Genomic DNA, 19,353 nt, shown 5'->3' with positions numbered 1-19,353 from the left:
AAGGTTCCCATGAAAAGGTTAGGGAAACATATGATCGTGGACGGAGGCCCACCAATTTAAAAGTTGGAAATCAGGTCATCGTAAACAATTTTGTTCCTGTGGGCAAGCTTGCCCCCAGATTCCATGGGCCATGCGTAATTTTATTGCTGTTTACTTTAGCCATGAAAAATTGGCAGGAGTCGAAGGTTATGTTTCTTTGAATGTTGTTAATAATTGATTAGAGGCCTTCTGCCCTGCTTTGATGGAATTTTGTATATTACCGGATATGTACGATCTTCCACTCTGATTATTCCTGTGGTCAATTCCCTGGTGGCCATTACCAAGCCCCGGTCTCCTGTATCTCCGCACTTTTGACACACACTCACCTTCTACGCCGCCCGCCCCTATGCCTCACAAATAAAGATCGTACACTCAAGGCTAAAACAACACTTCTCTGTCACCTAGATCTTACTGTTTCAGTACCCCCTTAGCCGTCAGCCGCTGTGCTCCAACATCGGGTGAGAGATACCAGAGTGGAGAATGGGCTCACTTCCCTCTAGTGATGTCTACTTCTCAACGGCGCGCCGGAGTCCATTTTCCCGGCAAGGGCTGAAATGCGGTATCTATACCGCCAACCCATCTGGGGACTGCACATATACATCTAATCGGCAGCGACCTTCTCCACGACTACCCCTCTCGTAGTAGCAGGAGAGGTGTATCTGAGGGTACTTGGGGGGTCCGGGAAACCTCACCTGGGAGAGACAGCAGGCCTTGCCGTTAAACTTAATCAGCATGTAATTAACTTCTATGATCACAAGGAGACTTTAAATCTGGATTTCCAAATTTTCTACAAATCAACTTTCGGAAAAGACTTATTAAAAAGAATTTTCAATGGACATTTTTTCTCTCTCAAATTGCTTCCCCTTTGGGGGCGGGGGAGGTCTGTACCGGGAGCTACATCTCAACTCCGCGCATTCAAAAGATGCGCCTTAAAGAACTCTATTTATCTAACCAAACGTGAAACTGCTACTACATGAAGTTGGAACTTTAATCAGAAGATGTCACTACTGAAGTATTAAGTAATTGTGTTATTGTGAAGTTGCCTAAACTGACTGGATTTATTTGCTTTGTGTTTGTTGACTTCAACAAGCTTAAACTTTCCTCCACAGATGTCATTTCAAAAACTCTGGTCATGCATTCTGGTGTAAGGGGGAAGAATTTATAATTTAAAGAAGTTTTGTGTTTCTAGGTTTTCATAACTGAATCTAGGTTAATTTATTTTTGGGTTGGAAAAACTTTTTTTTCTTTCCGCCAGTTCTGAATCTGGCCAATTAAAAATTTCTGTAACTATTTTTCAGGCTATCAAAGGCTTCTCTTTGGTTTTTTTGGTGTAACTTTTGTATTTTACCAATAAAATTGAGAGGGTGTGTCCGGACTAGTCCAGAATCCTCTCGAACCTCCCCTTCGGGTATATAAGCTGAGGCTTTTCTGGCTATCTTGTCTCATTGATCATTGTCTTTCTGAGTGTGTGTGTTAAGGCAGACAGAACATCAGCCAGGTAATGGCCACAAATTCTATCTTTCTAGCTGTCTCCGCAAACGTATCCGAGGGGAAGGTCCAAATTTCTGACTATGTAAACAGTTTGATATAAACTTCTTCCTTTTCTTGTAAAATTTCATAAATTCTTAAAACTGTAAATCAGGGATAGAGAGTGCGTTACCCTCTTGAGCTGCCCTTCAACTCGGTTTGAGGTGACTACGATTTGGTACTAGTTTTCTTTCCTGAAATGTATTAAAGTAACTTTCATTCGAGTCACCTCAGTAGCTTGGGATTAGCCCCTGTATCATCGGGCCGAGGAGTGCAAGTGTACGCCTCCATTCAGTTTGTGTTTTGGGCCATTAATTTAATCTGTTCTTTTTCTACTAAGGCCCAGTAGGTTAGATACTAGATACCCCTTTGTTAAGTGTAAATTGTGCCTTGTGAGGCCAGAAATTATAAAGTTTTCTGTAATGTTACCGTAAGTGGGCGGTTAAAATTGGATGAGTGTTGGAGAGCATGTAAGCTCTTTTCTAGTTTACTGTAATATTGAGGAGTGCCTCTGGAAGGTTGTAAATTTGTTGGAGCAAAGTGCTCTTGAATTGGGGGCTTTCTGCCCTTGCCTAAATAATACCACTTTGAAATTGTAAATTTGTAACCTAGGGGCTTGAAGCCCAGAATTGTTAAAGTTCTGAATCTTGAATTTTCCAATTTTTGAAATTGTCATTGTACCTGTAACCTCATTATTTCACTGAGTGAAAAATGTGTTAAGTTTGAAATTCTGAAAGAAATATAACCTTTATTTAATGTGTTGACTCAATTTCTGATATCGTTTTTAGACCCAATCAACACCTGCACCTTCTTTTACCTCTTTCTGCTCCACGGATATCTCCATAACAATAATAATAATAATAATAATAATAATAATAATAATAATAATAATAATAATAATAATAATAATAATAATAAAGATGATTCTCCAACATCGTCAGTCAAATCGTACAGTTATCATTTTCGTAGGTTTTAAAAAAGCATACTACTCTGTTGATCGTGACACCCTGTTTAATGTACTCCGCGAATATGGCGTCGACAACAAAACAAACACGTTAATTCAACAAACATTGACAGACAAAACCTCTAAAGTGAAATTCATGGGTGAAATCTCTGAACCTTTTGAAATTAGAACAAACATCACACGGTTAAAAATACCAATCATATCAAAGAATGAGTTATCAACTATGGTGGACTTGCCTTTGACCCAGGCAAACAATAGATTGTACGGAAGTAGAGTGATTATCGAATGTTAACATTTCAAATTTTTGTCTGCAAAGTCGTAAAATGACACCGTCTATCCGTAAAACCGTAAAAATGGTGCAATTTCCGAAAATTTTACAGATAAACCGTAAAAGTTGGCAGGTATGCAATATGAAGATAAAGTTGGAATTCAAGAGGACAAATTGGGGCAAATATTCATTTATAGGAAGGGGAGTTAGTGATTGGAATAACTTACCATGGGAGATGTTCAATAAATTTCCAATTTCTTTGAAATCATTTAAGATAAAGCTATGAAAACAACAGACAGGGAATCTGCCAGCTGGGCGACTGACCTAAATGCAGATCAGTATTGATTGATTGATTGATTGATTTCAGCAGAATGCATGGATGAAATCATCGTGATTATTTTCTTGTCCATCCAAGAGACAAGAATTTCCCCATCACGTCTGAATGTCATTTCCCCTATTTTGAAGATTTTTGTTGGTCCTTAAGGTCCTTTGATACTCCCCTGTTTTGCCTGATTGTCCCACAAACGGTAGTATTCTGTTCTCATAGGGTTTTTGCAACAGCAACACTGTTGCAGTAAGTATCCATGTAAACAGAATACCCTAAGCCTAAATATGGAATGAGAAGTTCGACAGTACTATTTAAGGCCATTCCACTTGCGTCATAAATAAGCAATTTGCAGATATACCCCATTTTTTATTCACACACCATCCTAACCATAATGCCATACTTAGTTATTTTAGATGGATTGTAAACTGGAAAACGTAACCGGCCTCTCCAAGCAAGCATGCCCTCATCTAAAGCTATCTTTCGGTCGGGACTGTAAACCATTGAAAACTGACCCGAAAGTTTTTCCAATATTGGCCTGATTTTATAGAGCCTACCTGCACTGTTTACATAGTTACTACTGTCGCTAAAATGTTAAAACATCATAATACTTTCGAATCTGTTCCTGGACATTGTCTCGGAAAATACAGGCATTGAAAATACAGAATCTTCGGTCCAGTACATTTTTAATAATAATAATGTTATTTGCTTTACGTCCCACTAACTACTTTTACGGTTTTCGAAGACGCTGAGGTACCGGAATTTAGTCCCACAGGAGTTCTTTTACGTGCCAGTGAATCTACCGACACGAGGCTGTCGTATTTGAGCACCTTCAAATACCACCGGACTGAGCCAGGATTGAACCTGCCAAGTTGGGGTTAGAAGGCCAGCGCCTTAACCGTCTGAGCCACTCAGCCCGGCAGTACATTTTTAAATCTGGCTTCTGTATAATTCCGGTAACTAACATCAAACCAATAAACTGTTTCATATCGACTATTGACACAGGTTTCCAAGTTTGACAGATTTAATATTTAGTAAATGGACATGGTGCACTACTGATAACCTGCTGTGCATATAAATTTGTCTGCTCACAAACATATGCAAAAAAAACTGTCACTGATAAATATATTTACAAAAGACGTTACATCTTCACTGTTTGGTACCTCTACATTAAGGCCTACATTTCCTAAAAACTCGGGTAACGGGGAAAAACAGCTCGGAGAGGTGTCAGATAAAGGAACACTGTTTGGTATTTCAACATTATCGCGCACTGTTGTTTCGTCATCATCACTTTCACTATCTAAATCATCACCAGACTCATCATTATAAATCATTTCAACAGCCTCTTCAACAGATAAAAACTTACTGCTCGCCATATTGTGTCTTGCTAGTAGCACTAACACAACAAAACTGGAGGCGAGAGCGCGGCCTTGGAATGTGCCGGGAAAGAAAATTTTTTTGCTGGGTGATTCTAGGCAGGAATTACTGTTTTGAATATACAGTATGTTAACAAAGGTCAGAACGTTCAACTAACTACCATCTATAAAAGAATGAAGGAACTACGATCTGTAGCGCGGTTTTTAACCTGGAATTTTCACGCAAGTTCTTATCCACCCTAAGGTGGATACGGGAGTCAATGTGTCAATATGGCGAGTTTTTTTAATTTTTTTTTTTACAAGTTGCTTTACATTGCACCAACACAGATAGGTCTTATGGCGACGATGGGACAGGAAATGGCTAGGAGTAGGAAGGAAGCAGCCGTGGCCTTAATTAAGGTACAGTCCTAGCATTTGCCTGGCATGAAAATGGGAAACCACGGAAAAACATTTTCAAGGCTGCCGACAGTGGGGTTCGAACTCACTATCTTCCAAATACTTGATACCGGCCACACTTAAGCGACTACAGCTATCGAGCTCGGTAAATGGCGAGTTCAGACATTGGAAAGAAAAGAAGAATGATAATTAAATAATAAAGATGAACAACTATTCATTTTCACACCCATTGGAAGCATTTTAGTCTCCTCCCGTTTTCATGTCCTTGCCATCCAAGCAACCGTTTATGCCACGTGCCTTTCCCTCTCTTCTTCCCCCTCCCCACTAATACAAGCAGGCAAGGTCACATCTGTTTTGAATCGCGGTCAGCTGAGTGTATCGTAGTTCTGGGTTTTTAAACAAACGGCCACACCATAAATTTATATTGCAATTTTATTTTAAAGTCTTCTTTTCATTTCAATCTTGTTGGAACTGATTTGGATATTTCTGGTTTACAGTACTGGATAAGTTGATTTCAACCTGGCTCACATGTTTTTAAGGCAAGACCACATATATTTATGACTCGCGGTCAGCTGTGTGTATCGAGTTCTTGGATTGTAAACAAGCAGCCACATTCTAAGTCTACTGTTAATGAGATTTTAATTTTAATTTTCAAGTCTTCTTTTCATTTTAATCTTACAGAATTGATCAGAATTTTCCTGTTTTATAGTATACAGGATAAGTTAACTGCAACCTGGCTTACAAATACTGGACAAGTTAATTGCAATCTGACTCTCAAGTTTTTAATGATTAAAAAGTTCTTCCATCCTACACAAGGAGTACAAATGGAGCTGCAATGTGAAACTGATATTTAACAAGAGTTTACACACATAAGTTTTTATTGTTAAGGAGATTATACAGACTATACAAGACTCTTTACTAATAAGGAAGATATTTTAAATAATTTAAAAGTAAAATTAGACAATGAATGTTAGTTACATATAACAGCTGAAGTTTTTTTCATTTTAATCCCACTAATGGGAATGAGATTACTTTTATTAGAAGATAAATTAATTATAGAAAGAGTTTATTTTATTTTTAATGTGTTTATAGTTTGTTATATGACTTTGACATCTTACTGGTAACCATGTTTCAACAATCCCCATCATTTCATTTTTATCCATTAATTTCCTTACCTCAATTTCCCAGCTTACTTAAAATGCCCTCTACATTTATACATCCTATGTTTCAGATTAGTCATTTAATCGTTGGAATATCTGCTATACTCACAGCCCGATTCTGAGTTATCAGTATAAAATACTTCCACTTGGCACAGAGTGAGTTGAGCATGCGGTTAGGGTCACATACCTGCATTAAGGAGATGATGGGTTCGAACCATCGCCGGCAGCCCTAGAGATGGTTTTCCACCGTTTCCCATTTTCACACAAGGCAAATGATGGGGATGTAGCTTAATTAAAGCCACGCCCACTCCTTCCCAATCCTAGACCTTTCCCTTCCCTGCATCACCGAAAACCTTTGATGTGTTAGTGCGACATTAACCCTTCGTGGGCGGTGGTATTTCATGGCTGTAGGAGGCGAAAAAAATGGAAAATTTTTTAAAAAAGCATTCAAAATTTCGGAAAATTTACTAAAACTATGAGCATACCCAAATTAACCACATACCTTGTCTAAGAATAGAAACCCAATTTTTAAGTGGTCGAAAGTCAAAATTAATATAGTCTCAAAATTTTTTCACTGGAAGAATAGCGCAAGAGACACTCCATGATATGATCTGACAATGGTTCATATTAAGTACACATTAGTCCTCTGTATGTCTACCCGTCAGTCTCATTTCCTGATATGGGGTCGGGGATGAGGTGAGGTGACGTGAGGTGAATTTATATGGCACGTTTGTACAGCCCACTGCCCTTCCTGATGTCAACCTCAGTACAGGAACTAATGAAGATGAAATGAATGATGGTGAGTGAAAATGGGTAAGTATGTGGGCTGGAAATAGGAACAGTCCCAGCATTTGCTTGTAGGTGAAAATGCAAATCACAGCACACCATTCTCAGGTCAGCTGATGGCAGGCATTGAAACTCATGTGTCTCCCAAATGGAGAGCTTGGCTCCAATAGCCATAGCACGGCTACTTTGCTCGGTACACTTTAGTCCACTATTATGAAATATATGTAAAAAAAAAAAAAAAAAAAAAAAAAGCTACTTTGAATGATGTTATGGTTTCATTTTATGTCTTTATTCATCAAAAGGTGGAAAAATTAGTCAAAGAATAGTCACACATGTTGTACCCATGCTCCCCATAAATAATATAAATAAATAATCAACATTCTACAGGGTGTGTTTATCAAAGTTTGATGGTAACACTGACACTTGATTAACAGGAATAACATTCATAGTTCCGGGACTGTTATTACTTACGTCCCATACCTCTGTTGCTGTCAATGTCACTTAGGCGATTGTTGCTCTTAGATGAGCTGGAGAAAGAATTTTAATCTTCAGAGAACTTAAACTAAAATCCGACACTTTTTTGTATCATCCAATATTGTAACTAGATCGATACCAAATTTGTGAAAGAATGCATTCACATAGCCATAGAATGTGTATGCCCAACTTACTTACTTACTTACTGGTCGGCGCTACAGTCCATGTAGGTCCTTGGCCTCCTTAATCACCTGCCTCCATTCGTCTCGGTCCTCGGCTTTCCTTCTCCAGCATTTAACTCCCATCTTTCTAAGCCCATCCTCAAAATTAATGTCCTTATATTCCACGTTGCTACTATGTTATCATTTTTCCTTCTCTTAAACCGTTTATCTCGCCGGGTCATCACCAAGTTATCCGCTTTTCCTGCAGTATGTCTCAAGGTATCCGTAACATTTGTCTTTTTACAAGGTAGGGAAGTTAACCCTACGCCCAACCCCCAACCTGGAGGACCAGGGTTATCACTCTTAGTCTGGATCATCACCTTAGACCTGTCCAGCTTGGGTGGCCCTACCAGGAGCACGTGCTCCAGCCGGCATAGCCCTAAGGATCATTGGAACACGCAAGCCTCCAAACACCTGGCAAAATGTATTTTGCCTTCGTCAAGGCAAGTATGCCCAACTGAAAGAAGCAAATTTGGTCAAATTAATCTGCCTCGAGCAACTACTGCTCGATGCATGGAAGAACTCGGAGAAGATATCAAACAACTGGCATTACGAGCTAAGGAATTTGTTGCTTATTCGATATGTCTTGACAAAGGTACTGACACTGTTGACACAGCAAATCTTGCAATATTTATTTGAGGGGTACCCAAAGTTTTTCAGGGTATGGAAGACCTACTGAATCTAGCTGAACGAGCTCGATAGCTGAAGTCGCTGAAGTGGGGCTTGAATCACTATCTCCTGGATGTAAGCTCACAGCTGGGTGACCCTAACCGCATGGCCAGTTCTCCCAGTCAGATGATGTTGCAGACCATGATAACGAGGACAATTACTTCAAAATAGAATGAACAGGCACAGCCTCTTCCATTACCATTTTTTCTTTTGTTACCCCTTCAGTGTTTCAATTTTTTTGCTGGGATGGTCATGTTCAGGGATCAGTAGAGGTATAAACGAGCCCAATTCCTTGCTTACCTGCTACCAGCTATTTAAAAAATTATGAGTTGAGACATGATCTCCTTGCAACCACTTTAAAACCTGCTACTTAAGGCAAGTTGGCAATATTAATTTAAAATTTTAGTACTGTAATACCATAGTATAGAAAAAATATCAAGCTCATCTGTAGCAGTATTGTTCGATATCAATACCTCTCAAGTACTGAGGTTGCTGAGGTATTGAAAATATCGAGGACCAATCTATAAGTAAAAAAAATATTGTATGCACAAACTTTTTTACACTTGTTCATATACATAAAAATAAATATATCCCTCTTACTTTTTGGCTGGTGATTCAATGTCATGCTAACAGGAAGTTTCCAGTGATGCAAGGCTGGGAAAGGGCTAGGATTGGGAAGGTAGCAACTGTGGCCTTAATTAAGGTATAGCCCTGGTATTAGTTGAGTGTAAAAATGGGAAACCATGGAAAACCATCATCTTCAGGGCTACTGACAGTGGTGTTTGAACCCACCATCTCCCAAGTACAAGCTCACAATTACATGACCTGAACTGTAACAGTTTTTAATGTGTCAGGCATTGATATGAATGTCAGCAACTTCTATTACTTAGTTGTAGTAGACCGATATGTTACATTTTTCTTATTTCCTTTCAATACCTGCAGTTTTAAATTTATGAGTTAATTAACATAAGCAAATAATATTATACAGCATGCTTTGTTTTCTGATATAAGAGGTCTGTCACATACCAGCATAATCATCTCCACAATGACGACAAAAGCTTAGGATAATATTGATGTTATGATGGTCCTCTCGGTCAGTATGTGTTAACATTGTGAGCACATTGCCCAACAATGGCAAGCCTTCTTTAGGTGTAAATATACCCACACTTATCAATTCAGCATAGAACCTCAAGTCTACACGTAACTTGGCTGGATTAGAAATCTGAAAATGAAAAATTAAAAATTCACAATTACATTGAAGAAATTCAACACACAATTCAATACTTACATGTTTTTCGACATGACCCTGAATATTTTCTGCTTTTGTCCTGCATACATGCTAAAAAATATAAAGAAAGTACAGGTCTGAAGATAAAGTTAAAGATATTAGGAATTCTGGATTGGGAATCCTGATTTTTTTTTTTTTGCTAGTGGCTTTACGGCGCACCAACACAGATAGGTCTTACGGCAACGATGGGATAGGAAAGGCCTATGGGTTGGAAGGAATCAGCCGTGGCCTTAGTTAAGGTATAGCCCCAGCATTTGCCTGCTGTAAAAATGGGAAACCATGGAAAACCATCTTCAGGGCTGCCAACAGTGGGATTCGAGCCCACTATCTCCCGGATGCAAGCTCACAGCTGCGCGCCCCTGACCGCATGGCCAACTCGCCCAGTAATTCTGGATTGTAACAATGAAAATAAAAGAATTCAGAATTTATTCTAACCTGCCCATTAAATAATCCACTTTTGAAATGAGATACACTTTAAACCACCATTAAATCTTCATTAACTGACTGTACACCTTTGTTATTGATGGGTTGAAGGTATACATACTATACATAAACTTCAAAATGTCCAGGAAGGAGGGCATGCCCATCTTGATCTGCTCCCCAAATGTTCAGCCTCATATACTCTGGATCCATGCTCCAGATCCCACCGAGAGGGTTCAGGGTTCAGGTGACAAGAGAGTGGCACACATTATCAGCAGTGAGACTCATCAGAGTTCATCTTGTTTAAATATTCAAGTCTGAGTGTTACAGTAATTGTGTATGATTTAACACTCTGTATGCCATTCTGTTTCAACTCTTCAACCCGAACATGGCATGACAGTCTGCTACTAATCATTCAGTACATACGCTGTTCTTCAAATTCTTCAGTGTCCACTACTTAGATACAATGGCAAAGGGATGCCCTTCAGAATCCCTCGCGCCTGTGTTCATTTGCTTGAGAGCTGTTGTGATGAGAAGTTGTCATTGTGTTTTCAGTCTGTACTTGCTAAACTTTCAGTCTTTGTGTACCAATCCCTGGTGAGTTGATCTTTATTTATTCATATTTATTTTATTTGCAGTTAGATAAGGTATAGATAGTAATCGTAACAGCATTATTGGTAGACTTGTGATTAAATTAAAAATAGATATATGTTGCCGTGTATATTGCCCATTACCGGCCACGTGTCATTTCCCCAATACTGGCCATAAAATTAATTTATCATATGATTACAATATAGGATTTTCTTGCTTTCCACAACTATTTTATTGATAATGGAAGGCAAATCTAAAGGAAAACATGAAAGAGGCAATTCAGATGGTTATGGACGGAAAATTAAGCATCAGGGAAGCTTCAATGCAGTATTCTGTTCCAAGAAACACATTGGGAGGTAGAGTAAGAGTAATAAGAACTGGTGGCAAAGTGACTCCACAGATGGGAAGAAGAATTGATGCTCAAAAAGAAGATCTTCCTGCAGAAGCAACTTCTTCTTCCAGAGTTGAAATGCCGTCTACATCACAAGAATTTCTGAAGATTGTAGAAGAAATATCCCCACAATCAGATTTGACAGAAAGGAAAATTACTATAAGAAAGAGGAGAAGTGAAAAAGTGAAATTCTAACATCCACTCCATATAAGAAAATGTTGGAAGGAAAAGACCAGAGATTGAAAGAAAAACGGGAGAAAGCTGATGAAAGAAAGAAAATCAGAGATACAAAAGTGTTTTCAAGAGTAAAAACAAAACAAACAAAAAACAGTAGAGCTGCGAAGAGACTTAACTTCGAGTCCAAGAGAAAGCAGAATGGCACAGGGCAATCAGGCGATCGAGAAACAGAACGCATCATTTGCCTGGAAACAATGGACGAAGCTTGGGTTCAGTGTGTTTCTTGTCAGGGTTGGGCACATCTTCAATGTGCAGATCAAGAGAACATTGACTTTTACAAATGTGATCATTGCATTTAGAACATTTTTATGTGTATTCCACTGAAATTTTTAAATATTATGTTTGAACTTTTCATACTTTGATATGCAGGATTATTTATTTATCGTGTAAAAATTTGACTTTTACAAATGTGACCACTGCATTTAGAAAATTTGTTTGTGTGTTCCACTGAAGTTTTTTAATATTTTGATTGACTTTTCTATCTTTGATATGTAGGATTGTTTATCGTGTAAAATTTGCTTTATGTATTTGTATTGTTAATTAAAGTTTTGTAATGTCTCACTGAAGTTTAAATGTGTATTTGTAAAGTATCACTTCCTCATTTTTAAATAATAAGAGAAAGTGTCTGGCTGGCCGGTACTGGGAAACATTTTTTGTAATGTGAGGTTTTGTAAGAATTCTATCTATTGTTGTAATGGACATGCACACTCATTTTCTTCATGTCTACTCAAAGCAGTAGTAACAATACTGTATCAGGCCTCTTTTAACTTGATCAGATTTATTGCTGACCATTCTATTTTTAAACAATGAAGGAAAATTATTAGGTGGCCAGTACTGGGAGAGGCTCCCCTATTCCTGACAAGATGATATAGGTGTATTAATATAACTGTAAGGATTTTCTGCCTGTCGAGAAAACTAATTATAACATACACTAGTGTTCAAAGGTTAAGCATAATCACTAAACGAGGCCATACCACCTGATAGGAATGTCAGACGGATTGCTGAACGAACGGAAGCTGAATCACACACCATGTCAAAAAACTGATCCAAAAATAGTGTCAGAAAGGTTCTGATAGCTAAGGTACACCTTTGACAACAACTAACAAAACTTGACAATGTCTTCCACGACAAAATATGCTGTTAATAGGGTGTATGGTTACCCCTAATAGCTACACATGCTTCGCAGCGACGTGGCATGCTCTCTATCAGTTGGTCCAAGAGCTCTTGTGGCAGTCGATCCCATTCCTCTAAATGGGCAATGCGAAGGTCTTGGAGGGTCCTTAGTGGAGGCTGACGGGATGCAATTCGCCTCCCCAATGCATTCCCGGCATTTTCTATAGGATTAAGATCCGCAGACCTCGCTGGCCAGTCCATGCCATGAATATCTTCCCCGGCCAGAAATTCATCCACCAGAGCAGCGCAGTGCAGTCGGGCATTATCATCCATTAAAGAGGAAGTCTGGACCAACCGCACCTCTGAAGTGTCGAACATGTGGTCTCAGTACCTCATCCCTGCATCTCTGAAGGTTAACAGTATTCCTCAGACCACCCATGAAGATGTGCAGGTCTGTACGGCCATTCAACACGATGCCACACCACACCATGATGCCACTACCACCACCACCACCACCACCACCACCACCACCACCACCACCACCACCACCACCACCACCATACTGGTCCCATTCCACGATGTTCCTTGTGGTTGTATCGGCTACCCAGTTCTCTCCAGATTAATGTGCGATGGGAATCGTTCTGTAAACTGAAGTGAGATTCATCTGTGAAGCGCACATGCCTCTATTCATTCATCGTCCAGTTTCGATGTTGATGGCTCCACAGTAAACGGGCCCGTCCCTGTGCTGGAGTGAGCGGAACACACACTGCCGGACGACGGGCAAAAAGCCCTGCTGTTTTGAGCCTCCGGTACATAGTTTATCGGGAAACGGCAACCCCTGAGGCGACTGCAAGCTCTGCCAACAACTGTCTTGCAAATGCACTCCGAATTTGTCAGGTGGTTAAGGCCAGATATCGGTCCTGCTGTGGGGTGGTTACCCTTGGTTGACCTGATACTGGCTTATAACTAACATCTCCTGTGTCTCGAAATCGTCTCCAAAGCCTGGAAATGACACTTTGTGGCACATTCAAGGATACGGCGACTTCGGTCTGTGACTGGCCTGCTTCCAGGCGGCCGAGTATTCTACCCTGCAAAACGGGGTCCAAATGGTGTCTTTGTGGCATTATGTTGTCACGTTCACCATGAGGTTACACTCTGCACACTATAACGAGGCAAACACGACTGAGGGAATATGGGTCGCAGGCACTGACTGTGTTTACATTGCGGTTACGCCGCTAGTCAAACCAGGGAACACTACTTTCCTATACAAAGCGAACACGTAAGGTTGGTAGGTGCATATGTCGTGCGACTTGTGGTCTATTTCCTGTTGCCCTGCATCCTCGTAACTTATGCTTAGCTTTTGGACACTAGTGTAAATAACTCGCTGGCACGGGGGCTGGGTGTATGTGTCGTCTTCATCATCATTTCATCCTCATCACGACATGCAGGTCGCCTACAGGAGTCAAATAAAAAGATCTGCATCTGGTGAGCCAAAATTGTCATCGGACACTCCTGGTACTAAAAGCCATACGCCATTTCATTTCATCACTAGTAAAGTAGAACCATGGTATTTGCCATGTTGCGGTACTAATCAAAAGTACTGTAGTGTAGACTCGCAGTGTTTCACACATAATGGTACTACTCACAAGTATTGTACTTCACACAGTAATGCAAACCCATGGTGTTCCTCACGTAGGTGTACTAATCACGGGCGCCAGTATTCCCGTGGTGTTCCTCATATAGTGGGTACTAATCACAGGCAACGCCCAGACCCATGTTGTTTCTTACAACGGTACTAATCACGGGTACTGGAAAACCCATACAGACTCAACTTCTGATGCTACTAATCACAAACCTATTGTGTAACTAACATAGTGGTACTACTCACAAGTAAAGGCGACCCATGGCTTTACCTGCATGATGATACTAATGACAAGTAGTTTCATGGTTCTAATTCAATCATCCCTTGGTTGCCCCTTTTAGTTGCCTCTTAAAACAGGCAGGGAATACCATGGGTGTATTCTTCATCTGCGTCCCCCACCAACAGGTGGTATTTGTAGTGATAACGAGATTAATGTTCATGCATACATTCAACAACACTGTCTTCAGAAAAATATCTCTGGATTATTTCCAATATGATATAATGTTAGCGTAGGTTAAAGCTGCTAAGGAGGTCTTGGAAAAAACAAAATTGTTTCCATGAAATGTAAGCATATTTCTGCTGTTACTTACACAGTTTATATTTACACAGTTTACTCAGAACTAGACTATGGTTCCAGTGTATGGGACCCTCACCAGGATTACTCGATTCAAGAACTGGAAAAAATCCAAAGAAAAGCAGCTTGATTTGTTCTGGGTGATTTCCGACAAAAGAGTAGCAATCCAAAAATGTTGCAAAGTTTGGGCTGGGAAGACTTAGGAGAAAGGAGACGAGCTGCTTGACTAAGTGGTATGTTCCGAGCTGTCAGTGGTGAGATGACATGGAATGACATTAGTAGACGAATAAGTTTGAGGGGTGTCTTTAAAAATAGGAAAGATCACAATATGAAGATAAAGCTGGAATTCAAGAGGACAAATTGGGTCAAATATTTGTTTATAGGAAGGGGTGTTAGGGATTGGAATAACTTACCGAGGGAGATGTTCAATAAATTTAAAATTTCTTTGCAATTGATCAAGAAAAGGCTAGGAAAACAACAGATAGGGAATCTGCCATCTGGGCAACTGCCTTAAATGCAGATCAGTTTTTTTTGCTAGTTGTTTTATGTCGCACCGACACAGATAGGTCTTATGGCGACGATGGGACAGGAAAGGGCTAGGAGTGGGAATGAAGCGGCCGTGGCCTTAATTAAGGTACAGCCCCAGCATTTGCCTGGTGTGAAAATGGGAAACCACGGAAAACCATTATCAGGGCTGCCGACAGTGGGGTTTGAACCTACTATCTCTCGAATTCTGGATACTGGCCACACTTAAGCGACTGCAGCTATCGAGCTCGGTAAAATGCAGATCAGTATTGATTGATTGAACATGTCACCTCTCATACTGATCAACCCTGTGAATGGTTTTGACCTCGCGTCTCAAAAGTGGGGAAGAGAAATACAACAATAAGAAGAGATGAGAGGATTTTTTTTCTAATGAAAAGGCACAGGTTTGATCTTGGACAAATTGAAATCCCAGATTTTGAAATGGCATGTATATGATCAAAAAAGTTGCACGAGGAGAAAAAATCAGAATCTCTTAAAGTTGCCAATAAATGATTATGTGCCTATATTTGTAATATGATCAAGTCCACCTCTGTGATATAACGGTTAACACTACTGGTTGCCTTCGTCGGGGCCTGGGCTTGATTCCCGATACTGCTAGAAATTTAAGATGAGGGCTGTAATGTGGTAAAAATGGTACATGCAGCTCATTTTTGCTAGGAGTGTGCTTGAAAAGAGTTGCACCACCTCGGGGCGAGGGCAGGAATTTATGTATGTAAAATATGGTATTTCTGTGAGCTACTGATATCAAGTCAAGGGGGCCTATTTCTATAATTATATCTGTCTATTGCATACCTGCCAACTTAACAAAACCAAAAATCGGGAGATTTTGATTTGAAAATCAGGAAAAATCAGGAGAAATCAGGAGATACAATTGGTCATAATTGCTTATTCTACATGTCTTGCGCAATACAGTACTACGATATACTTATAACACTTACTGTCTCAAAGCCCGACTGTTGCTATACGAGGCTATAAGGCTAAAAATTACACATCTCTATTCCCTCACAGGAAATATGTGAGTGAGATGATCAGTCTCCGATAAGCCTACCGAAAATAGTATGAACTCAGCGCTCCACATGTGTGAATCAGTCATGCACTTAGATGCCATTACTTAGCATCAAGCACGAAGAGTAATGCTATTTGGATCAAATAACTAGCTGATGTACCCTCCTTCGCTATGGATTCTTATAGTTTTCCCAACTGAAGTCAACATGTCATTACAATGACGCCAGTATGAATGTCGTGATTAAAAGCAATGCTTTCATAAGAAATATTAGATAAAATGAAAACAGCACATTTTCTCACTTCTAGCGAAAAGTTCTACTGTGTTAATCTAAAAGTTCAAATTTTCAAAGCTAGAACAACCAGGCTGCAGACAGCCGTGAACACTCCTGTGTAATTATTCCGTATAAGTGTGCACATTGCTCATTCAAATCACTACCTCAGAGTAGGTATCTAATAGCTGGAATACTATGATGATCGATTGTGTTACATACCAGTAGTATCAGTAAGTTTACACAGGAATGCCATGCTAAAGAAGAGAGAGATCTAACTCCCCACTCCCCAGCTTCTTCCCGTCAATATTCAGGAAGGCTGTTATACTAAAAATGCAGCAGTAATCCCATCTATCGTAGATAAATGGCAGCAGAATACACAAAAGCACATCACAACAAACAATTGTCAATGTAATGTTATTGTTGATCAATTTTATGAGCACCGGGTGAGTTGGCCGTGCGCGTAGAGGCGCGCGGCTGTGAGCTTGCATCCGGGAGATAGTAGGTTCGAATCCCACTATCGGCAGCCCTGAAAATGGTTTTCCGTGGTTTCCCATTTTCACACCAGGCAAATGCTGGGGCTGTACCTTAATTAAGGCCACGGCCGCTTCCTTCCAACTCCTAGGCCTTTCCTATCCCATCGTCGCCATAAGACCTATCTGTGTCGGTGCGACGTAAAGCCCCTAGCAAAAAAAAAAAAAAAAAAGAGCTTTCTATATTGGAGGCCTTCACTTTAGTTTTCTTCCGAATCTGTGATATTAGAGCATCTAATGTAAAGCGAGTCGTCCTTTCTTTCACGACTCCCTCTTGTGTTATTATTCAAGCGATTGTTCTTTCACGACTTTTTTCTCATTCTTATAATCATCTTCAAAATTTAATCACCATCACCACCAATATTATTATAGTCAGAACGGTAAAACTGAATAAGCAAATTACCACAAAAATAATTTATTCTATTATCACCACCTATTCAATACAAGCTACGTGGACGAAATCTACATAATACTATATACACTTCTCAGGGACATGTTTCGCCTCTTGTTTACGGCACCATCAGCCTGTAGGTAACCTTAAGGTCAAATGTCTGAAACATTATCTATTCATACATGGATAAACGTGTAACATACTTTTCATTGTAATCCATGTATGAATAGATAATGTTTCAGACATTTGACCTTAAGGTTACCTACAAGCTGATGATGCCCTTAACAAGGGGCGAAACATGTCTCTGAGAAGTGTATATAGTATTATGTAAATTTCATCCACGTAGCATGTGGCTTGTATTGAAAAAAGTGGTGATAATAGAATAAATTATTTTTGTGATAATTTGCTTAAGTCAGTTTCAATACAAATCAATCATGAGAATTGTCTCTTGCAAAACTGAATAATAAATAATCGGAAATTGCATTCTCTGTAACTCTTGTTATGTAGTACTTTTCAATATGACCACTAAGATAGGTCATTAAAAATTAAATTTTTGGCATCTTCCCCTAAACTACCATTTCGAACAGAGTTAATAAAATTATTTATAGCATAGACTGTAGTTCCTTATTCCCTGACTTTACATACAATTCTGTTCGCCATTTTCTCGTACCTCAACGCTGATATGGACTTAGAAAAAAAAAAAAAATCATTCATGAATATGTCTGTTATCATAGCCGGTACAGTAAAAATGTATCAGACGTAAATGATAGGAAATGTAATAATATATAACTTTAGTTACCGGTATGTAGTATTTATCGCTAGGGCCAATAATAACATAAATATTTGAGAATTAAATTTTAGGCCTTCCCCTAAACTACCATTTCACTCAGCGTGAATAAAATTATGGCCTAGATTGTAGCGACTTATTCCCCGACGGTATATACCGATTTTCATTAAATTCTCTTCAGCCATTTTCTCGTCATGAGCCTGCGTACGTACATGCATACAGACAGACAGAAATGACAGAAAATTAAAACGGGCATTTCCCCTTGTTACTATGGTCACGACCGGTACGGAAATATCATTTTTAAATTCTGAGCAATGTACAGGCAAAACTGTTATTTTATTTATATTGAGATAAATTGAAATTATGTCACTAAATTACTAAGAAAGCGACTAGTCTCTATAATCGACCAAAGAGGATGGAATCTACTAGACTGATGTGAACCGTTGCCTACGTTATAATACAAGGCCTGGAAATAGAGCCCGTAAAACGCTATGGAAGTGGTTACACTGAAGTTCAATGCCGGGCCGCTGGGATCGCTATCTTGCCCCCTGTCGACCAGGCTCGCGCCTTTAAACGTGTTCATTAACTGAGTTGGTTGTGAATGTATTATGTATTTGCCTAATGTTAAGCATTCGCAGTTCCAATCATGCTTTATTCACGAGAAATTAAAGGTAGTGGAAAATCGTTTCACAAGTTTCCAATGAATGTTCCTAAGTTTTGATCCGAGTTACGTCATAAGAATCGGGCGATCCCAAAATTTGTCACTGGACTTTTTTTAAGCTTTGCTACCGTGACCGGCAATCATTTGAGAGGCATCTTCATACTCAGAAATCTTAAATTAGGAAACCAACGAGGAAAATAATTTGCCCATCAAATTTCACGAAAATGAACGTAGCAAGAGCTAAAAATATTGTATTTTCCCCTGAAACAATCTCTGGTTTGTAAAGTATGGAGGTCGTTTTGTCCCGAGAGCATAAAATACAGTTTAAAATAAGCCATTTGTTTTATGGAGCATTAGCTGCCTCTGTGGATCAGCGGTAGAGTGTCGGCCTCCGGATCTCAAGATAGCGGGTTCAAACCCGGCAGAGGTAGTCGGATTTTTGAAGGGCGGAAAAAAGTCCATTCGACACTCCATGTCGTACGATGTCGGCATGTAAAAGATCTCTGGTGACACATTTGGTGTTTACCCGACAAAATTCATTAAATCTCAGCCATAGACGCCCAAGAGAGTTTCGGTTTACTCTGCCTGCCATCTAGTGGGAGCCTAGAGTAAAACGGAACGTCGAAATTGACGAGCAGACAGCCAGATGGCGGCAAATTGAAATGTCTGCACACGGTAGCTGAGGCCATACGATTATTAT

General features: G+C 39.6%; 1 protein-coding gene across 2 annotated transcripts in view; it reads right to left on the bottom strand.

Moving 5' to 3' along the window:
- The window catches only part of LOC136864008 (regulator of nonsense transcripts 2), a 514,509-nt gene that overhangs the window by 381,507 nt on the left and 113,649 nt on the right, over positions 1–19,353 (bottom strand). For both annotated transcript variants that reach the window (XM_067140503.2, XM_067140504.2), the window contains exon 5: positions 9,232–9,427. In XM_067140503.2, coding sequence (XP_066996604.2) covers positions 9,232–9,427 — 196 coding nt within the window. The remainder of the gene's footprint in view (positions 1–9,231; positions 9,428–19,353) is intronic.

The sequence above is a fragment of the Anabrus simplex genome, chromosome 2 (assembly GCF_040414725.1).
Source record: "Anabrus simplex isolate iqAnaSimp1 chromosome 2, ASM4041472v1, whole genome shotgun sequence".
NCBI lineage: Eukaryota > Metazoa > Arthropoda > Insecta > Orthoptera > Tettigoniidae > Anabrus > Anabrus simplex.
Note: the sequence above shows the minus strand (reverse complement) of the source record. Positions and strands in the feature narration are given on the sequence as shown.